This window comes from Penicillium chrysogenum, assembly GCF_028827035.1.
Source record: "Penicillium chrysogenum strain IBT 35668 chromosome Unknown utg000004l_segment0_segment0, whole genome shotgun sequence".
NCBI classification, from domain to species: domain Eukaryota; kingdom Fungi; phylum Ascomycota; class Eurotiomycetes; order Eurotiales; family Aspergillaceae; genus Penicillium; species Penicillium chrysogenum.
This window is the reverse complement of record NW_026622752.1, coordinates 2,819,661-2,835,396: the sequence shown is the minus strand read 5'-3', so window position 1 is coordinate 2,835,396 and position 15,736 is coordinate 2,819,661. Positions and strand designations below refer to the sequence as shown.

At 49.4% G+C, this 15,736-nt stretch overlaps 10 protein-coding genes across 10 annotated transcripts; 3 read left to right on the top strand and 7 right to left on the bottom strand.

Annotated features, from left to right (window-relative positions):
• Positions 1–626: 626 nt before the first annotated feature.
• phoD (phosphate:H+ symporter) lies at positions 627–2,459 on the bottom strand (the record flags this gene model as incomplete). The annotated part of the gene is made up of 3 exons (XM_056712774.1): positions 627–1,312; positions 1,373–1,869; positions 1,915–2,459. The coding sequence occupies 3 exons, from the start codon at positions 2,457–2,459 to the stop codon at positions 627–629; spliced, it is 1,728 nt and encodes a 575-aa protein (XP_056566489.1).
• Positions 2,460–3,527: 1,068 nt separating this feature from the next.
• On the bottom strand, positions 3,528–5,010 carry N7489_007023 (SNG1 family protein; the record flags this gene model as incomplete). The annotated part of the gene is made up of 3 exons (XM_056712773.1): positions 3,528–3,676; positions 3,739–4,821; positions 4,893–5,010. The coding sequence occupies 3 exons, from the start codon at positions 5,008–5,010 to the stop codon at positions 3,528–3,530; spliced, it is 1,350 nt and encodes a 449-aa protein (XP_056566488.1).
• Positions 5,011–5,513: 503 nt separating this feature from the next.
• N7489_007022 (uncharacterized protein) lies at positions 5,514–5,792 on the top strand (the record flags this gene model as incomplete). The annotated part of the gene is made up of 1 exon (XM_056712772.1): positions 5,514–5,792. One exon carries the CDS (start codon positions 5,514–5,516, stop codon positions 5,790–5,792), a length of 279 nt encoding a protein of 92 aa, XP_056566487.1.
• A 196-nt stretch (positions 5,793–5,988) lies between these two features.
• Positions 5,989–6,357, bottom strand: N7489_007021 (uncharacterized protein; the record flags this gene model as incomplete). Its single annotated transcript, XM_056712771.1, has 1 exon — positions 5,989–6,357. The coding sequence occupies one exon, from the start codon at positions 6,355–6,357 to the stop codon at positions 5,989–5,991; it is 369 nt and encodes a 122-aa protein (XP_056566486.1).
• A 1,205-nt stretch (positions 6,358–7,562) lies between these two features.
• On the top strand, positions 7,563–8,562 carry N7489_007020 (PQ-loop repeat-containing protein; the record flags this gene model as incomplete). Its single annotated transcript, XM_056712770.1, has 5 exons — positions 7,563–7,607; positions 7,659–7,676; positions 7,732–7,935; positions 7,985–8,264; positions 8,318–8,562. 5 exons carry the CDS (start codon positions 7,563–7,565, stop codon positions 8,560–8,562), a joined length of 792 nt encoding a protein of 263 aa, XP_056566485.1.
• A 415-nt stretch (positions 8,563–8,977) lies between these two features.
• Positions 8,978–10,058, bottom strand: N7489_007019 (uncharacterized protein; the record flags this gene model as incomplete). The annotated part of the gene is made up of 3 exons (XM_056712769.1): positions 8,978–9,125; positions 9,205–9,672; positions 9,736–10,058. The coding sequence occupies 3 exons, from the start codon at positions 10,056–10,058 to the stop codon at positions 8,978–8,980; spliced, it is 939 nt and encodes a 312-aa protein (XP_056566484.1).
• A 545-nt stretch (positions 10,059–10,603) lies between these two features.
• N7489_007018 (aminoglycoside phosphotransferase family protein) lies at positions 10,604–11,372 on the bottom strand (the record flags this gene model as incomplete). Its single annotated transcript, XM_056712768.1, has 2 exons — positions 10,604–11,289; positions 11,354–11,372. The coding sequence occupies 2 exons, from the start codon at positions 11,370–11,372 to the stop codon at positions 10,604–10,606; spliced, it is 705 nt and encodes a 234-aa protein (XP_056566483.1).
• A 363-nt stretch (positions 11,373–11,735) lies between these two features.
• N7489_007017 (putative ribosome associated DnaJ chaperone Zuotin) lies at positions 11,736–13,178 on the bottom strand (the record flags this gene model as incomplete). The annotated part of the gene is made up of 3 exons (XM_056712767.1): positions 11,736–12,779; positions 12,830–12,970; positions 13,026–13,178. The coding sequence occupies 3 exons, from the start codon at positions 13,176–13,178 to the stop codon at positions 11,736–11,738; spliced, it is 1,338 nt and encodes a 445-aa protein (XP_056566482.1).
• Positions 13,179–13,561: 383 nt separating this feature from the next.
• N7489_007016 (LYR motif-containing protein) lies at positions 13,562–14,048 on the top strand (the record flags this gene model as incomplete). Its single annotated transcript, XM_056712766.1, has 3 exons — positions 13,562–13,637; positions 13,700–13,876; positions 13,954–14,048. 3 exons carry the CDS (start codon positions 13,562–13,564, stop codon positions 14,046–14,048), a joined length of 348 nt encoding a protein of 115 aa, XP_056566481.1.
• A 323-nt stretch (positions 14,049–14,371) lies between these two features.
• slt11 (Pre-mRNA-splicing factor ECM2) lies at positions 14,372–15,584 on the bottom strand (the record flags this gene model as incomplete). The annotated part of the gene is made up of 2 exons (XM_056712765.1): positions 14,372–15,385; positions 15,447–15,584. 2 exons carry the CDS (start codon positions 15,582–15,584, stop codon positions 14,372–14,374), a joined length of 1,152 nt encoding a protein of 383 aa, XP_056566480.1.
• Between the last annotated feature and the right edge of the window lie 152 nt (positions 15,585–15,736).

The following is a 15,736-nucleotide window of genomic DNA, read 5'->3' as shown; positions in this document are numbered from 1 at the left end:
TATGTGACATATAAACAGCGGCGCGGAGGCACGAAATGAGGATACGAGATTTGGGACTACACTCCGGAGGGGCTGGACTCAAGGTATCTAGCTTAGGTGTCTATCGGTAGTAAGGTCGCAGGGCTGAGGTCGTGGGTGTTGAGAGCGCGTTTAAGAGCAGTGATCATGAGGTGAGCTTAGCCTCGTTAGCAATGACGAGAACGGATTCAGAGTCTGGGCTCCTCAAAGCTTCCACCACAGACCCTTTACGAGACATTTGTGGATATAAAATTGAGTTGACCCTTGCTTTTTAGAGGTGGCTATACGAATCTGAGTCGGTCTAGATTAGGACGACAGTGGATATCAATAGAGAGAGATGAGAGAGATGAGAGAGATGAGAGAGATGAGAGAGATGAGAGAGATGAGAGAGATGAGAGAGATGAGAGAGATGAAAGAGATGAGAAAGTGAGAAAGTGAGAAAGTGAGGGAATGAGAGCTCAGAAGCTAACAAAAAACGGCTTACTGAGAGGGCTACGTCTTAATATATGATTAGATGTGAGACGAATTGAATAGTCATTTGAGAGATAGCTAAGAGCTATCTCAAAGGAAGCTAAATCTAAAACCTAGCATAACGCCAAGCAAGACCCCTAAGGTCTTGGGGCGGCGGAAACAGACGGGGCAGGCCCAACTTCCCGAAGTGGGATTTCCTCCCTGACGTATGCAGACTGGGTTCGAGGAGGCGGACCCATCTCTCCACAAAGCACCTCCAGACTCCGGCGCTTGGTCTCGTGGATGAAGAACGTAGCTGCAAACCCGCAAAACATGAACCCAGAGAAGATTTGCATAACATGATCGAGCCAGGGTGCATCGCCAGGCGCCTTTGCGCCCCGGTAAACAAGAGGAACAAAGACACACTGCGCCATAATGGCACCAATCTTGCCGACAGCTGCACTGACTCCATAGGCGGTACCGCGGTAGCGTGTGGGGAAGCACTCGCCAGGCACGATGAGGGTGGTTGCATTGGGGCCGAAGTTGAAGAAGAATTGTGTCAAGACGTAAAGAGCCCGCAGACCGCTGTCATTTTGGTCCAGGTTAGCAAGGCCAATCACGGCGAAAAGGGCAGACAGGATGAGGAACCCCAGGATTTGAATACGTATGCGTCCGATCTTATCAACAATGGCGATGGTAACCAAGTATCCGGGAATGGCACCAGCACAGATCAAGATAAGGTTTCCGACGGCATTGCGGTAAAGGATTTCGTAAACATTTTTCGCACCAGGCCCATTGATAGCACCAAGTATAATCGAGTTATTCAGATCAAGACCGTAAAATGCTGATACAATGTTAGCTTCTTTGTAAGATTGAGGACTCCTGTGGACTCCGGTGGACTTACCAATATCGAGGAAAAACAAGGACGCTGCTGTACCTAGTAGAACTTTCCCATGCTTCCACTGGGAGTAGCGACCGTAGAAATCGGACCAACTTGCCTTGGGACCAAAGTCAGGGGTACCAATCTGAATCGGAGGGGTGTACACTGGCTCCCTTGTGCCGTTCTCCCTCCGTTTCCTCAGGTAGGTGCGAACATCCTTATCTGCCTTAACGATATCGCGGGAGATGTCGAAGGTAAACCGAGGTGTCTCAGGAATGACCAGACGGTAATAGAGTGCAAAACAGGCGGGGATTGCTCCTATTCCGATGGTCCAACGCCACATCTTGTCGACAGCGAGCTGGCAAGCCTCGGTGCAGTGAGAAACATCCTCGGCACTTTCCAGGGACTGCTTGAAACTAACCGTGACAATCAGGGAGACTATGGCGGCTGCAAATTGGCCGAAGCCTTGCATGGCAAAGACGGCACTCATCATGGCCCCACGCCACTTAGTGGTAGCAAACCTGTCAAGTCAGCTGCTGTCTTTTGGTGGAAACAAAAGAACTTACTCTGAAGTTATCACAGAAGAAAGAGGATAGACGCCACCGATTCCAACGCCCATGATTACCCGCCAGAAGATCAGAATACCAGACATAGTAATGGCACGAGAGGAAGAGGACATAGCTTGAGCCAAAGTAGTAAGGATAATGACCGTCAGTCCATAGCCGTACACGCGTCTGCGGCCAATACGGTCTGCGAGCCAACCGAAGACGAGCTGTCCGACCGCAGCACCAGCAAGAGTGGCAACCTTGATGGCAGCCTCCAGGCCGAAAGGAATCCTACCAGAACCAGAGTCCTCACCTTGCCAATAAACAATACCGAGCATGGTGACAGCCAGGTTGAGGGCGAACATCTCATAGGCGCTGGCGAAGAGGCCAAGGCCAGTGATGATAACGGTGTGAATATGTGCCCAGCCAAAGGGAGCTTCGTCCAGCTTAGCAAGGGCGCGACGACGACGTTCATGGGGATTGCGACGGAAATGATAATCGGGGTCCATTGCAGCGCGCTCTCTGATGGCCAAGAGCGTCTGCTGGTGAGGGTTGATAGTATCCATTTCAACAGATCAATTGTAGAGGGCGAACGATGGGAAACAAATAAAAATGAGATCAGAGAATAGCACAGCGAAACTGTAGTCTGCCAATGCGAGATGTTCGGTTTGGGGTGAAAGGAAGAAGAAGAAGAAGGAAAGAAACAAAAGCTTGCAATAAATATAGTAGACCAAGGTATCGTTGCATGTTGTGACGGTCAATAGTAGGTACATTGACCTATTCACCAGCTCTATCAATAGGAGCGAAGGTACTTAGACTCTGCGTCATATTGATAGGGCTAGCAAGTACCTGCAGGAGAGCACGTGCGTCTCAATGGCTGGATTCAAGTACCGCAACAAACGCGTATCCAGGTACGCGTACCAGAAAGGGACCTGGATAAAGATCTCGCGATGCTCTTGGGTGACTTCTTGATGGCGGAGAGATTTGCGGGTAGAAGAGGTACCTCTAGAGAAAGAAGCATTTTAGGGCTGAACTGGTGCAACCACGTGCACCTGACCACGTGGATCTTTCACCTGGCCACATCCATGGATGGATGCACTAGTATCAAACAAGAATTGTTGATACTACGTACATCCACAGATATGTAAATAGTATTCAGATCGTGGGCTGACAGCTGGGGTTGTCAAACCTGACCTTCTGCTAGTTCAGAAATGCACCAGTATTGATTGGTAATACTCGTCAATTTACCTAGGTACATACCTTCCATACCTTGAACAGATAGAAACCTTGATTTTTGCTATGCTCTAGCGGTAGAATGCTGTACTACTTCTAACATTAAGACTGGCGTAGTACGGGGCCTATACACGATACCTAAGTTGAATTTGTACCTTTACGTGTTTAGCTGGCCTTCACAGTAAAGAACCAAGTGGTTATGAAGGTTGATGCATACCTACAGAATGATGCATGTGGGAGTATTGAATTGTCCAGGGTACAATACAGTATTGATATCACAAACTATACTACTAGCACTGCAGGTAAAATCTGTGGCGCACAGGCGGCTAGAGGCTGCCCAGACTATTTGTACCTAGTAATTGTATATTCACTACCTGCCCACTCCCTATTCTATTCCTGCTTTACATCCCCCGCTTCATCTTCCACCGCATAATGAAGGCCGCAAATGGATACAAGGCCAAGGATATTGCAATCCAAATGAATAGAATAGCAAAGTCCAATCCAATTCGTGAATGGATATCAAAGGTAATGGTTCGTAGAGCGTCGACGACTGAAAATAAAGTTTGCTTATCAGCAACAGAGCATCGCGACCACAGTGAGGGGAACACTTACTTCGATGTAGCGGCCATGCATACCCCCATCTATAGAACCTCGGGGCCAGATCAAGGTCATAGAAACCTGTCGCAACATTCGTAATAACCCAAAAAACGAGAAACAAGGAACTCCATGGGAACCCAAGGACCATAGCCATGTTCTCGCAGGGGAATCCCAAAGCAGCCATGCCAACCCAGTTCAGCATCCAAAACACAACAAAGGAGCCACGACCATAGGCATTGGGATTCTTTGCGGACATGACATTCGACGCAGAATCATTGCTAAATGGAATCTTGAAAGCCAAAGACACGAGTGAGTAGAACAGCGAAAGAAAGAAGTAAGCCACGGTGCTCGAGAGAATGCGCCAAATGAGCCAATGTGGCACCTTTAGCGGCGGATGGCCATTTGGTTTCATGAACTGGGCATGAATAGGCATCATGAAGGGGAAGTTAAAGAACGCAATGATGATCAAATAGATCAAACCGATGGTCACTGCAGGCGCAATGACAGCCGGGCCAAAAGGACGTAGGTCGACGGTTGTGAACCCAATGGCCGGGTTGATCGCCTGTGGGGGCACGGATGATAAGTTGCCGACAGATGAGACGAGAGATCGGACCCATTTCGGGCCAAACTCTGCTAGCACCATTCCCTGTAGGTTGGCTAGGTCGGGTAGGATATAGTTGTAGTATGTTGTTTCATGGCGCGCGGAAATAATTACTGTCTCGATGGCACCGGTCGGATCGTAGGTTGCATTGCCATTGGAGACTGCGTCTCGGAGCAGCGCTGTTGCGTTGGGCTTAACTATCACAGCGGCATAGGCGTGTTCATCGTAAATTCCCTGACGCACGGCCAAAGGGTCGTAGTTGAACTCGGCAGGAGATATAATAGTGTAGCCGAGGTGGAAGCCGTCAGACTGTAGGATTCTTTTGGTAACATCCGTAACTGCTGAACCAACTATGGTGTCGTTGGAGCTGTATGGAACAACTTGGCCGTCGAAATCGACAATCCATACCTTCAACGCTGGGTACTTGGCCTCAGTGCCGTATTGGGCTCCCCAGAAGAGAGATAGCACACCGAACACGAAGACGCACAGAATTAGCACTAATGATTTCTGTTAGTTTGCCATTTCCCTTGCGTCCGGTGAGTTCCTAGATTTTGGCACGTTTGCTTACAAGTGCGCGCCCATTGGTAGAACACCCGCTCTCGAACCTGCTTGATAGATGGATCAAAGAATGATACAGCCGCTGGTGGCCTAGTATCACCGTCCAATACCTCGACTTTTACTGTCATAATTGAACAGCTTGCAGGGGACACGCGACCATGAAAAGCTTCGATTAGACAATATCATAAGTTTAACAACTATACGCGAAAGTGTGCCCTTCCGCTTGCGGCGTGGTAGTATTCTTCGGGGTTTATCCATTCTCGGAAAGTCACTGCCTTAACTCCGACCAAGAATGTCAGGACTTCTGGGAAATGAGCACACACAAGTCTGCAGAGATTTCTCTACTAATTATCAAACTGTAGCCGCGCTCTAAATATACACAAGAGCGGTGGAGGAAGATATACATCTGTAAAGTCGGTATCATAACGTCATGGACGTCAACAGTAAGGGAAGGAAAGATAATGGATTAGGACGGGAGTCGGGACCCGGCTATGGCCCGGAATCATAGGACTTCATGGAACCTCAAGGGCCGCATCTGCCGATGCCTTGCTTGTGGTCAACCTCAGCCAGTCGTAGTAGTACCTATATGGTGAAATGAAGAAAATGACGCAATGTAAAGAAATAAAGCAACATGACAACCTTGGAAGTGTCAATCTTCCCAGGCAAATTAAAGTATTTCATCAACGGTTTTGTTGTCCCAGCGCGTCGCATGGAAAATGATCCCTCACGCATCAGGCTACCCGCCATTACGCGTCCGTGTTTCATCAAGCTGATTCGGTCAGCTTGCATCGGCCATCGGCACAAGCCGCCCGGTACCAGATACCAGAAAACACAGACCGGCGATCACCGTCAATTGAGAGCCCCGTCGACGAGCAAGCAGCAGGAAAAAAGCGAAAGGTTGAAAGGCTGAGAATATTCAAGACCGTAAACTCATTTCATTTAATCTAAGGGTATCATTAAAAATTCTATATAAATGCTTTCCCACCGAGGGATCCCAATCGATCTTGCAGCGGACTTCGAACAAATTGGTTATAGGATCTAGGAACCCGCCAGAGACCCTTGAATGTTTCAAACAGTGGGATTCGAAAAAAGATGTTTGAAGATGTTCAGGTGCAGGTGACCTGGTATGAACCGTAGCGGCGTCGTGTTCCAGCTATGCGGCAAGTTTGAGTGGCATTGGCTTGGCTGGCGACATCAGACAGCTCGTTCTGGTCGCACATGGTGTTATCGAACAACTCGATGCGGCAGCCTTCGGCGACAGAGTTCAGCGTGTAGGCGGAGGCAACGCTGTGGAGGTCGGCGCGACAGCCTGTGCTGCCAGATCCGACGTGAGGATCACCGATAGTTCCGTTACATGAGGGTGACGGGAAGAGGGTGAAGGACCATTGAATGTCGCGACTGATGAGGGGGAATGCGGAGGAGAAGTTGAAAAATAGAGTCACAGCCAGGAGGTAGAGGCGAAGAGTAGAGACCATGGTGCCGTGGGAACGACTGTAGAACGAATGTAGAGGGTGGGCGTACTTGTAGACAATTGTATCTAGGTAGAAGCGCAAATAGAACAGAGGAGGGTGGTCTAGTTCTTAAGGGTCCAAGACAGACGAACAGGGGGAACGTCCACAATTTATTATGGACCCACCATTTCGAGATTAAAAGGAGAAATAATAATGTCTTCAAGATGCCAAGCATCGATTACGTCCACACCCACACGTATACTTCAATTTTGGCCGAACCCAGCCATGCATACGGAGTATACGTATATAAATATACAACAGATCTTCCAGGAATTCTCCCTCCGTCTCCGTACATGTACACAATGCGGAAACCCCCGACAACGGGTTTTCATTCCTGAATGATATCATCCCGAGTCGGTGATCATTTAGTCCTATTCGGGTATGGTGGAGGGGCTGGGGCATCCGTCTTACGCAGATGCGTACGTACTCTTCCCAAAGGACTTAGACAATCATCCTTGGTGTCAGTTCCTCTGCTAATATTCGTCCTATTTCGAACTACAACTTGGTTCAAAGGCAGTGGCTGGATATCCAAAAATAAGGTGGCACAGGTGGCGACCATGCGGACATCTCAGCCGACGGGGCAAAACGGGGATAGACAAAAAAAGGAAATTAAGAAATTTCTTATCGGATCGGCAGAGAAATGGAATCTTCCATTTTGACATATCCATGGTTTCGCACCGTTTAATCTCATCTTTGTAAATCATCAACCGTGACTCTCCACTCCATCTTGCGCACAAACTTCTATCAAATCAGGCAGATAGGATAGGGACAGTCTAAAATTGAACTTCTTTTTTCTTTCTTTTTTTCCTTTCACGTTATCACTTATACTTTTCCATCACACACGTCGCTAAAGTCCCCCCGGATATTGGGGATTTTGCAGAATCTGGGTATGAGACATGAGATAGGTCATTTTCGCAGAACACTGGATACCAACCTTTATTTGAAAAAATGAGCACTGTAGCATATTGCCGGTCAATTATACAAGCAATCTCACTCAAACTAGGAACAATGGATACAATTTGACAACAGCTTTGATCGAGCGCAGTTCATGATATTGATCCAATGAGAACTGGACAAACAGGCCCACCTTCACGTGTCACACATACATCCTTATCAGATGTCGTTCTCAGCGTCCTTGTCCTTCGCTCCGACGACAAAGCCTTTTATAGATGGAAAATCGAATCGCAGAGAATATTCTCGGTACTCTAGGCGCAGTGAGTACCTGTTTCCCGATTGATTAGGATGAACTAATTTATTCCTTCTAGGTTTGCTGGTCTATCCAAGTATGAGGTTGCTGTTTGCCAACTGATTCTGAGCACGCGCTAATCCCTGGTACAGCTCCTTCCTCAAATAATCATAAATTACAGGAGACATGACACTGAAGGGCTGCAAGGCTCAATGATGCTCTTATGGGCTGTAGCAGGGGTTCCCCTTGGCGTGTATAACATTGTGGAAGAATTCAACATTGCCCTAAGGATTCAGCCCCAAATCCTGACGACACTTAGTCTCCTTACTTGGGCACAGTGTCTCTACTATGGAAAGGTAAACATCTCCCTTTGTATCTAACACGATCCTCGTCATACTCATTCAGACTCAGAAATACCGAATCATGAAATGCTGTGTCGCAGTCACTTCGCTTCTGCTGCTGTTGGGCGGCATTGAAGCTGGACTCATATTTGCCTTGCAGGCCGCAAAAAGCCATGGACTGGAATGGCCTCTCATTGTGATGGCAGTTTTGAGTGCATGTTTACTTGCAGCAGGTGTACTGAGACATTACTGGGATATTTACGTCCACCGGACCGTTCGAGGAATCAGCTTCATATTTGTTGGAATCGATGCTGCTGGGGACTTGTTTTCAATCCTCTCTGTTTGTAGGTCAATTTCATCGTCAGGCAGAGATGGTCAATGGCTAATATCCAAACAGTGTTTGGATCGCCTATTGATGTTCTTGGCCTAGTCATCTATGGAACTGAATTGACACTTTGGGTGGGTATATTTATTTGCGGTGCTATTTTCAACCTCCGGCCCTGGATTAAAGAGCGCTCTGTTCAGCGAGATGGCGATCTCCAGGACCCGGTGTCTCTGCATCCAATGCCATCGTCGACTTCTGTGTTCAGGACCGCATCCGGATCTCAAGTGATGGGAAGGAGGCCATGGCAGAGTTCGTAATGGATTAGCAATACATCCTTTAAAGGCTTTCGCATCAAATTATGATTAGTCACTCTATATCAAACGGTTGTGTTTCGCTTGTTGATATTGTCGTGATGGCCGCCTTCGCCTGGTGTGGCCCCAACCAGTTGGATGCCTACAAAGTGCTAGAGTTGTTACCTATACGGGGAAGATGGAACTGGAATTGTGGAGACCTTAAGGAGCGGCTGTCAGATTCGGTTTCAACTTTGTCTCAGGCTAAAAAGCGCTCCGCCGCATCCTTGACCCGCTTGCTTCTTCGAGATATATACACCTTCTTGCGTGGCTGTACCAAGAAACCTTAGAAATCACGTTTCAGTCTTGTCACAGTAACTTGTTCCTCGTTGTCGCTCGTTTCTCGTGCACATTCTGGGGTGGTGGATGGCAGTGGCCTTTCCTACAATTTCGCCTTGCTCGCCTTCGGACGCCTCCCGGTATCGACATCAGACCACCAAGGAAAGCTAGGCGGTGCATCATCCTCAAGGGTTGCGTTGAAATTTGGTTTCCGCTTTTGGAAGAATGCTTTGATGCCTTCCTTTGAGTCCCTATGACACGGTCAGTATGGCTTCTTATCGAGCGCACCTTTCCCAGAAGGTCCAGTGAATCGAGACGGAGAAAGCGCACTTCCCACTAAACATATGGTATAACACCGCCGAATCAACTAGGTGAGTCTCCTCGGCACTCCCTGGGTTCCGCCACATGAGCTCCCGTGATAGATATGATGCCATGGGGCTAACATTCTCTGCAACTTCCGTAGCAAGCTCCAACGCACGCGTAACTACCTGACTCGGATCAGGGTAGGTCTCCTGGAACAATGTCCCAAAATGCGGCGAAGTAGGCGGAAAGGTGGAGCCAGTTGTGATTAAGTAGAGGGCATTGGAGTAACCAATCAAGCGCGGGAGAAAGAATGAAGAGCTTGATTCCATCGTCAGACCCCGTCGCGGGAAGACAAATCCATACTTGGATTTCTGGCAGCCAATGCGTATGGCAGCCGGCAGAGACATTGTCATGCCCAAACCCACAGCTGAGCCTTGCATGGCCGCTATAGTAGGCTTACGACAGCGGTGGATGGCTAAGGCGAGACGGCCACCGCTATTGAGGTCGGTGTTAACGGGATTGATACAAGGGCTATGGGCTGGAGCTTTGTTATCTTACCTATCGCGGTGATCCTTGTTTCTCTCCTTCTCCATTCCGCTGAAGCCTCGCTCAAGATCCGCACCAGCACAGAACATTTTACCAGCACCGGTAAGTACCACAGCTTTGACGCGTTCGTCAACATCAAACATAGGGTATATCTTCTCGAACACATGCATCATCTCTAAAGTGAACGAATTGTGCTTTTCCGGTCGGTTCAGAGTCACTACAATAACAGGGGTAGCTTCAGGTGCACCAGCCGGGTGATGGGATACTTTGACATCCTTCAACGGGAGAGTCTCGTAGGACCTGGGAATGTCGATAGTGCCTGGGTCGAAAATCATCGTGATCACAAGATATAAACTAGGTTGCAGTTTACTTCGCTGTTTGCTGAGATATGTTGATAGCTTATATGTCAGTCCACGCCTCGGTTTTCACTTGGGCGCGCAGCTTCGATCACTAATCATGAAGGTTAGCGAAATACCGCGGTTGACATATTGTTTGTCGTTGGGATTACATTATCTCGGAGCATATTAAAAGCTAGGAGTAACATGTGTTCTAGAGGGTCCACGGGTCAAAGCTTTTATGACTGGACTCATCCTCGATCTACATACAGGCCGAAGTAGTATAATTAAAATCGGCGACTTTTATAATAACTCCCACATAACCTTTTAGGTCTCCTTTAGGTACCCAAGGATATCCTGACGTCCTCTGATGAGTTCAACCCAGCATCCATTTTATGGTCTCTTCGGTTGTTCTTCGTGTCCTTTTCTTTTTTTTTGAACAGACCTGCTTCCAGTCGGGGGTATGGATTGTTGGACGTGCATGAGAAAGAATGAGGCGGCCGCTTTCGAAGGTGGTCTGGCAAAATAGATATATCGCATCCAATTCATCGTGTCATATGTCTAGCGAATGCCACAGCCATATACTCCGTTGCATGGTTCGGCGGGAAAACAGCCGATAAATAGGCAGTCCAGCCAGGAATATCGTTGCAAAACGTATATGCTCTAACAGTTTCAACCCATGCAGGACGCCAGCCTGCCAGCTCCCAATCCAATACTGCAGTGACATGACCATGGTCGTCAACCAGGATGTTTCTCGGTGCCAGGTCACCGTGCGTGAAGACCATATCATGGTCGGCCCGGTTAGTTCCCATATAATTGTGCACGAGATCCGGGACTGAGGTAGTCAATCTCGAAAATAAATACTCGTCGAGGTAAACTGGGCTGCGCGTGAATGTACTCTTACGACTGAAACTTCTCGGATGCTCGTGCTTTAGCCCTTGTAGTTGCCGTATATATCCATGTAATTCCTCCGCAATGGACATCTTTTGTGATGGGGTCATGTTGAACCAGGCATCTTGCAGAGTCTGGCCTTCGATATAGTCCATTAAGATAGACTTAACGCCGCCATCGTGGTTTTGAGTCTCGTGAACGTGGGGAATCGGGATGGTGGTGTTTTCGGAGACATGGCGCATATTCTCAGCTTCAATCTCTATATCTTGGGAGGGCCCGTATTTAAGCAATCTGTCTTTGGCGACTCGTATAATCTCCCGGAGACTGGGTTCTCTTTGATCTAAGTGGCTCCACTAATTAGTTAACAGTCTGGAATTATTCGTGTCACCTTCAAACATACTTACCCTCGCCACAAACATCCATGGCGTCCGCGAAAACCCCTCTCTGAGACCCCAACGGGAACATGGACCTAGAAACAAATGATCAGAAAGTGAGGCACTATGCGATCCATAACCAATCACGTGGCTGGAAGTGGTCAGATATGCAGTTGGCTGAATGCAGTAATCTTAGGGAAGTTGGACATAGCCTGTAGTCCCCAGTCCAATGGTTCTGATCAGCGGGGAGTGCGAAATTGAGAAGGCAGAAGGCAAGAATTACGAAGGATAGATATTATACTGCGCTTAGATAAGAGCACCATCCATTTTTCTACTCTATGTGGCGTGAATAGTCATGATCAGGAAAGCCCAGGCATATAGGCTACCCCATCTATCTAGTAGACAAGAATATTTAAACGAAAACCTTGGCCTCGCCGGCCTTCAGCTTGCCAGCATCAACAAGGCGCTGAGCCTCGCCAGACCAAGCCGTCTTGACCGCAGCACTGTCGGTACCGGCAATGGTGAGCTTCTCGGCCAGAGCGGCAAGCTCATCAACATCGATCTTGCCCATGATGAGGTCAACATCGGTGAGGACACCGTCAATATCAGCAGCGCTGGGCTCGCCGGCGGCGAAGTAGTTGACATCCTTGACGGAACCCTTGAGGATACGCTTGTTCTTCTTGGAAGCGTTCTTAGCGGCCTCCTTGGCCTTCTTGGCCTTCTCACGGTCAGCCTTGGCCGCCTCCTCAGCGTCCTTCTTGCGCTGCTCCTCAGCGGCCTTGGCCTTCTCCTTCTCATCCTTGAGGCGGCGAATCTCCTCCTCCTTGGCGAGGCGCTTAGCGTCCTTGCCGGCACGGGCCTGCTGGCGGAACTTCTTAATACGCTCATCGGAAGCGAGACACTCGTCGACGAGCTCACGCAGACGGACGGTGTCCTCAGTCTTGCGCTTGCGACGGGCGTTGGCGTTCTTCTTCTCGACATGACGCTTCTGGTCACGGCTCTCTCCATCATCGGGCACATCCTCATCGAGGTACTCGAAAGTCCTCCAGCTGTCAAAGTTGTACCAGAAGTTGTAGAAAGTTTCGACGTGCTCCTGGGTGCTGTCCTCGTCTCCGAGTGTGGGAACAGGCTGCTTGTTGGAGAAGCGACCCTCGGCAACGAAAACGGGGTTCCAGGCCTTGTAGAACTTGCTACCAGTGAGCTTCTTGGTAGGGGGCTCAACGTCGGCGTTCTCATCGACGGAATCGAACTGGCGACGACGAGTGGGGTCGAGAAGCAGATCGGTAGCCTTCTGAATACACTTGAAGAAGCTGTCGTTCTCGTCGCTCTTACCCTGGGCAGCCTTCTTGTCAGGGTGGTGACGCAGGACCTTCTTGCGGTGAGCCCGCTTGATCTGCTCGGGGGTTGCGCGCCAGCGGTACTTCTTCAAACCCAAAACGGCGTAGTGATCCTGGCCCTGTGAGGAGTTAGAAAGTAGCCAAGCAGGATAAATGTTATATTACTGACCTTCCAGTCCTTGGCCTCACGGGCAAGCATCATAGGGTCCTCATCTTCAGAGATATCATCATCCTCCTCAGTCTCAGTCTTCTTGACATTGTTCTGGGCCTGGAGGCGCTCGTCCTCAGAGAAAGTACGGTTGTGACGAGACTAAATGGTCATTAATTTCGATGCAACAGAAGAATGAGTGAGTTTTGGAACTTACTCGGCGAGCGTGAGCCAGGAAGTGCGGGCCAACGGGCTCCACGGTGCGCTTGGTGGCACCGGACAAAGCACCGACGATCTTGAAATCCTTCTCGCCAGCCCAGCCCTGAGGCAAGGTAGGGAGGGAAATGTCAACAACTTGAGCAGCAGCCATTGTATAACGGTATTGGTGATGGTACCAAGTTGTGTGTGGAGGGCGTTGGGTCCCGCGATGGAAATTTTTGCATACCTTTTTTTCTGCCCCAAATATCCGCCCCTCCAGCCAATCACGGGTTAGATGTTCTGGAGTTTCGAGATTGGCGATGGCACCAGGCCTTGCATCTTCTATTGAGTTGTACATCCAACTATTCTGGTCTGCTCTATCTGCATTCTTTTTCAGAAGATTGGAACTACTACATCAAATTTACAGTATCACCCATAGCTTCATCCGACCTCCTTCTCCGTGTCAGTCATCCGCAGTGACAACAACCTGTGCTTCTCGCCCTGTTCCTAAACACACTCACGTCTATACTTATCTGTGACGTTCTGCTTTTCACCATGACCACCTCCACTGCTGCTGCCGCTAAGAGTGCCTATCGGCAACTCCTCCGGTCTACCCGGGTTGTCTTCCACAGTTCGTTTAACAAGCAAACAGCCACTGAGGCATCTTTTCTCTCATACTGACGTCCGCTATAGATGATCTCCCCGTCCTCATCGCAGCGCGCCAGGAAGCACGCCAGAACTTTGAGAAGAACCGTCGCCCCGCTGTGGACACTGGAATGCAAATTAACCATGCGATCGAGGTTGCAAATATCCTGCGCCACAACATCGTCCAAGGCTCCAGGGAGCAGGGAGATGAAACTGCTAAGTGGGGTATGTTTTCATTAATGCACGGCTTAGTATTGATAGTGCCTGTACAACCTGTTTACTAACGAGCGATTGTTCTACAGAACTCAATATCCACGACCAGATCGAACGCGGTGATAACGACTCTATCAAGGTCGGCAATCAGGATGTGAAGATTCATAAGGCTTGCTCGTCATGATTCTCCCTGGCAAGATGCTCAGTTGAATCTGAGCGCACTCTCCGAGTCCATTCAAAGTCCAAAAGCGACACTGAAGAACGTCGAAGCCAGTCTGCGAGCCTAATCAAACCGATGGCATATGGAACAGTAAAATAGGCTACGACGGGATGACCGGACATGTATTATAATATACCCGACTCTTTCATTCATTGGCGTCTTCGGGGTATTTTGATTGAAGTACATAGATCTGCATAGAATAATCAAGTCCTTGGTAACGCCCGCTCCCAACCCTAAGTTACATGCAATCTCAATTTGATTCAATGGTATCTCCACGCAAGTTTTGTCTAATCGCCATTCATGCTGGCGTAGTGAACCTCACCCGATCCAGGTGGCGGTGCAACGACATGAGGTTGGGCTTTCTCCTGGCCAGTAGCCTCCCCTGCAGAGGTAATGGCTCGTCGATCTGCTTGCTTACCTTTGCCAACCGACCCCACAGTCTGGCGGCCCTCGCGGGCATTTTGCATTCTCTCCTCACGGTCCAAATTATCCAGTGGCTTCGGCTTCCCCCAACGAACACGCAGGGGGCAACCTTGAATGATGGCCTTGCCTTGGCAGTGCTTCGCGGCGGTTTCGGCGTCCGCGCGGTTGACATAATTGATGAAAGCACAGTGAGAGCGGTGCGAGCAAATAAGCGACCGGAGCTGGCCGAATTCGGTGAAAAAGGTGCGCAGTGCATGCTCAGGAAGATCATCTTCCACGCCTGTAATAAACAAGGAAGTGACGTTGGGATCCGCAGGGGGAAGAATATCTGCAGCCGAAGGCGGCAACTGGGTGGTACTGGGGAACGGGCGGCCACCACGGCCACCACCTCGTCCTCCACGGCCTGGTAGGCGGTTCCCGACACGGCTTTCACTAGTGCGAACCGGTCCGGGCCCATTTCCATAGCGGCTGTTCATTCGTGGTTGATCTGTCGCCGTACTCTCCTCTGATTTGTCTTCCTCGGCATTTGTTTCAATTCGCCGGGGCTTCCGGTAGTATGGTTCACTGTTTGCAAGGCGTCGCAAAAGCTCGCGAGCTTTGTCGTCTGTCTTTTCGTATTCTTCAATGGCACCACGTCCCTCTTCGATTGCCTTCTCGTTGTTCTGCGCGTAATACTCGCGATTAATGGAACTTTCCGGTCCTGGGGCGACCATTTTGAGAGCAGCATCGCGGACGGCAAGGGGAAGACCGAACGACAAATCTAGCATGCAGCATTGACAGCAGTTCTTCAGGCGCGCACATGTGAGGCATATGATGGATCGCTTTTGGCGGGAGGTCCGGTCGGCCTTCCAACGGAAGATAGTGAAGGGGCGCGTGCACTAAGTAGTTAGTACGTGGTTATGTATTGACTTCGGGAGAGCCAAAAGAAAAAAAACTTACAATCTTGCATTCTGCGCCATGATCTTCCTTGATCATCTGCACGTAGGGATTTTCGGGAAGGCAGTTCTCACAGACGGAAGGGAAGTCTGTCGACTCCCAACCGGATCGGTTCAAATCATGCTTAATTTGGGGAGGCATGTCGGATGTTATGGGGTTGGTTGATCCGAGAGGTGAGAGCTCCCAAGATTGGATTATCAAAGATCGATAGAGGTGGCGTGTGGCAGTGTGGCTAGTGAGTCACGTGCATCGATGCCTCAGATCACTTTTCTCCCACCGGGAGGTCCAGCGTC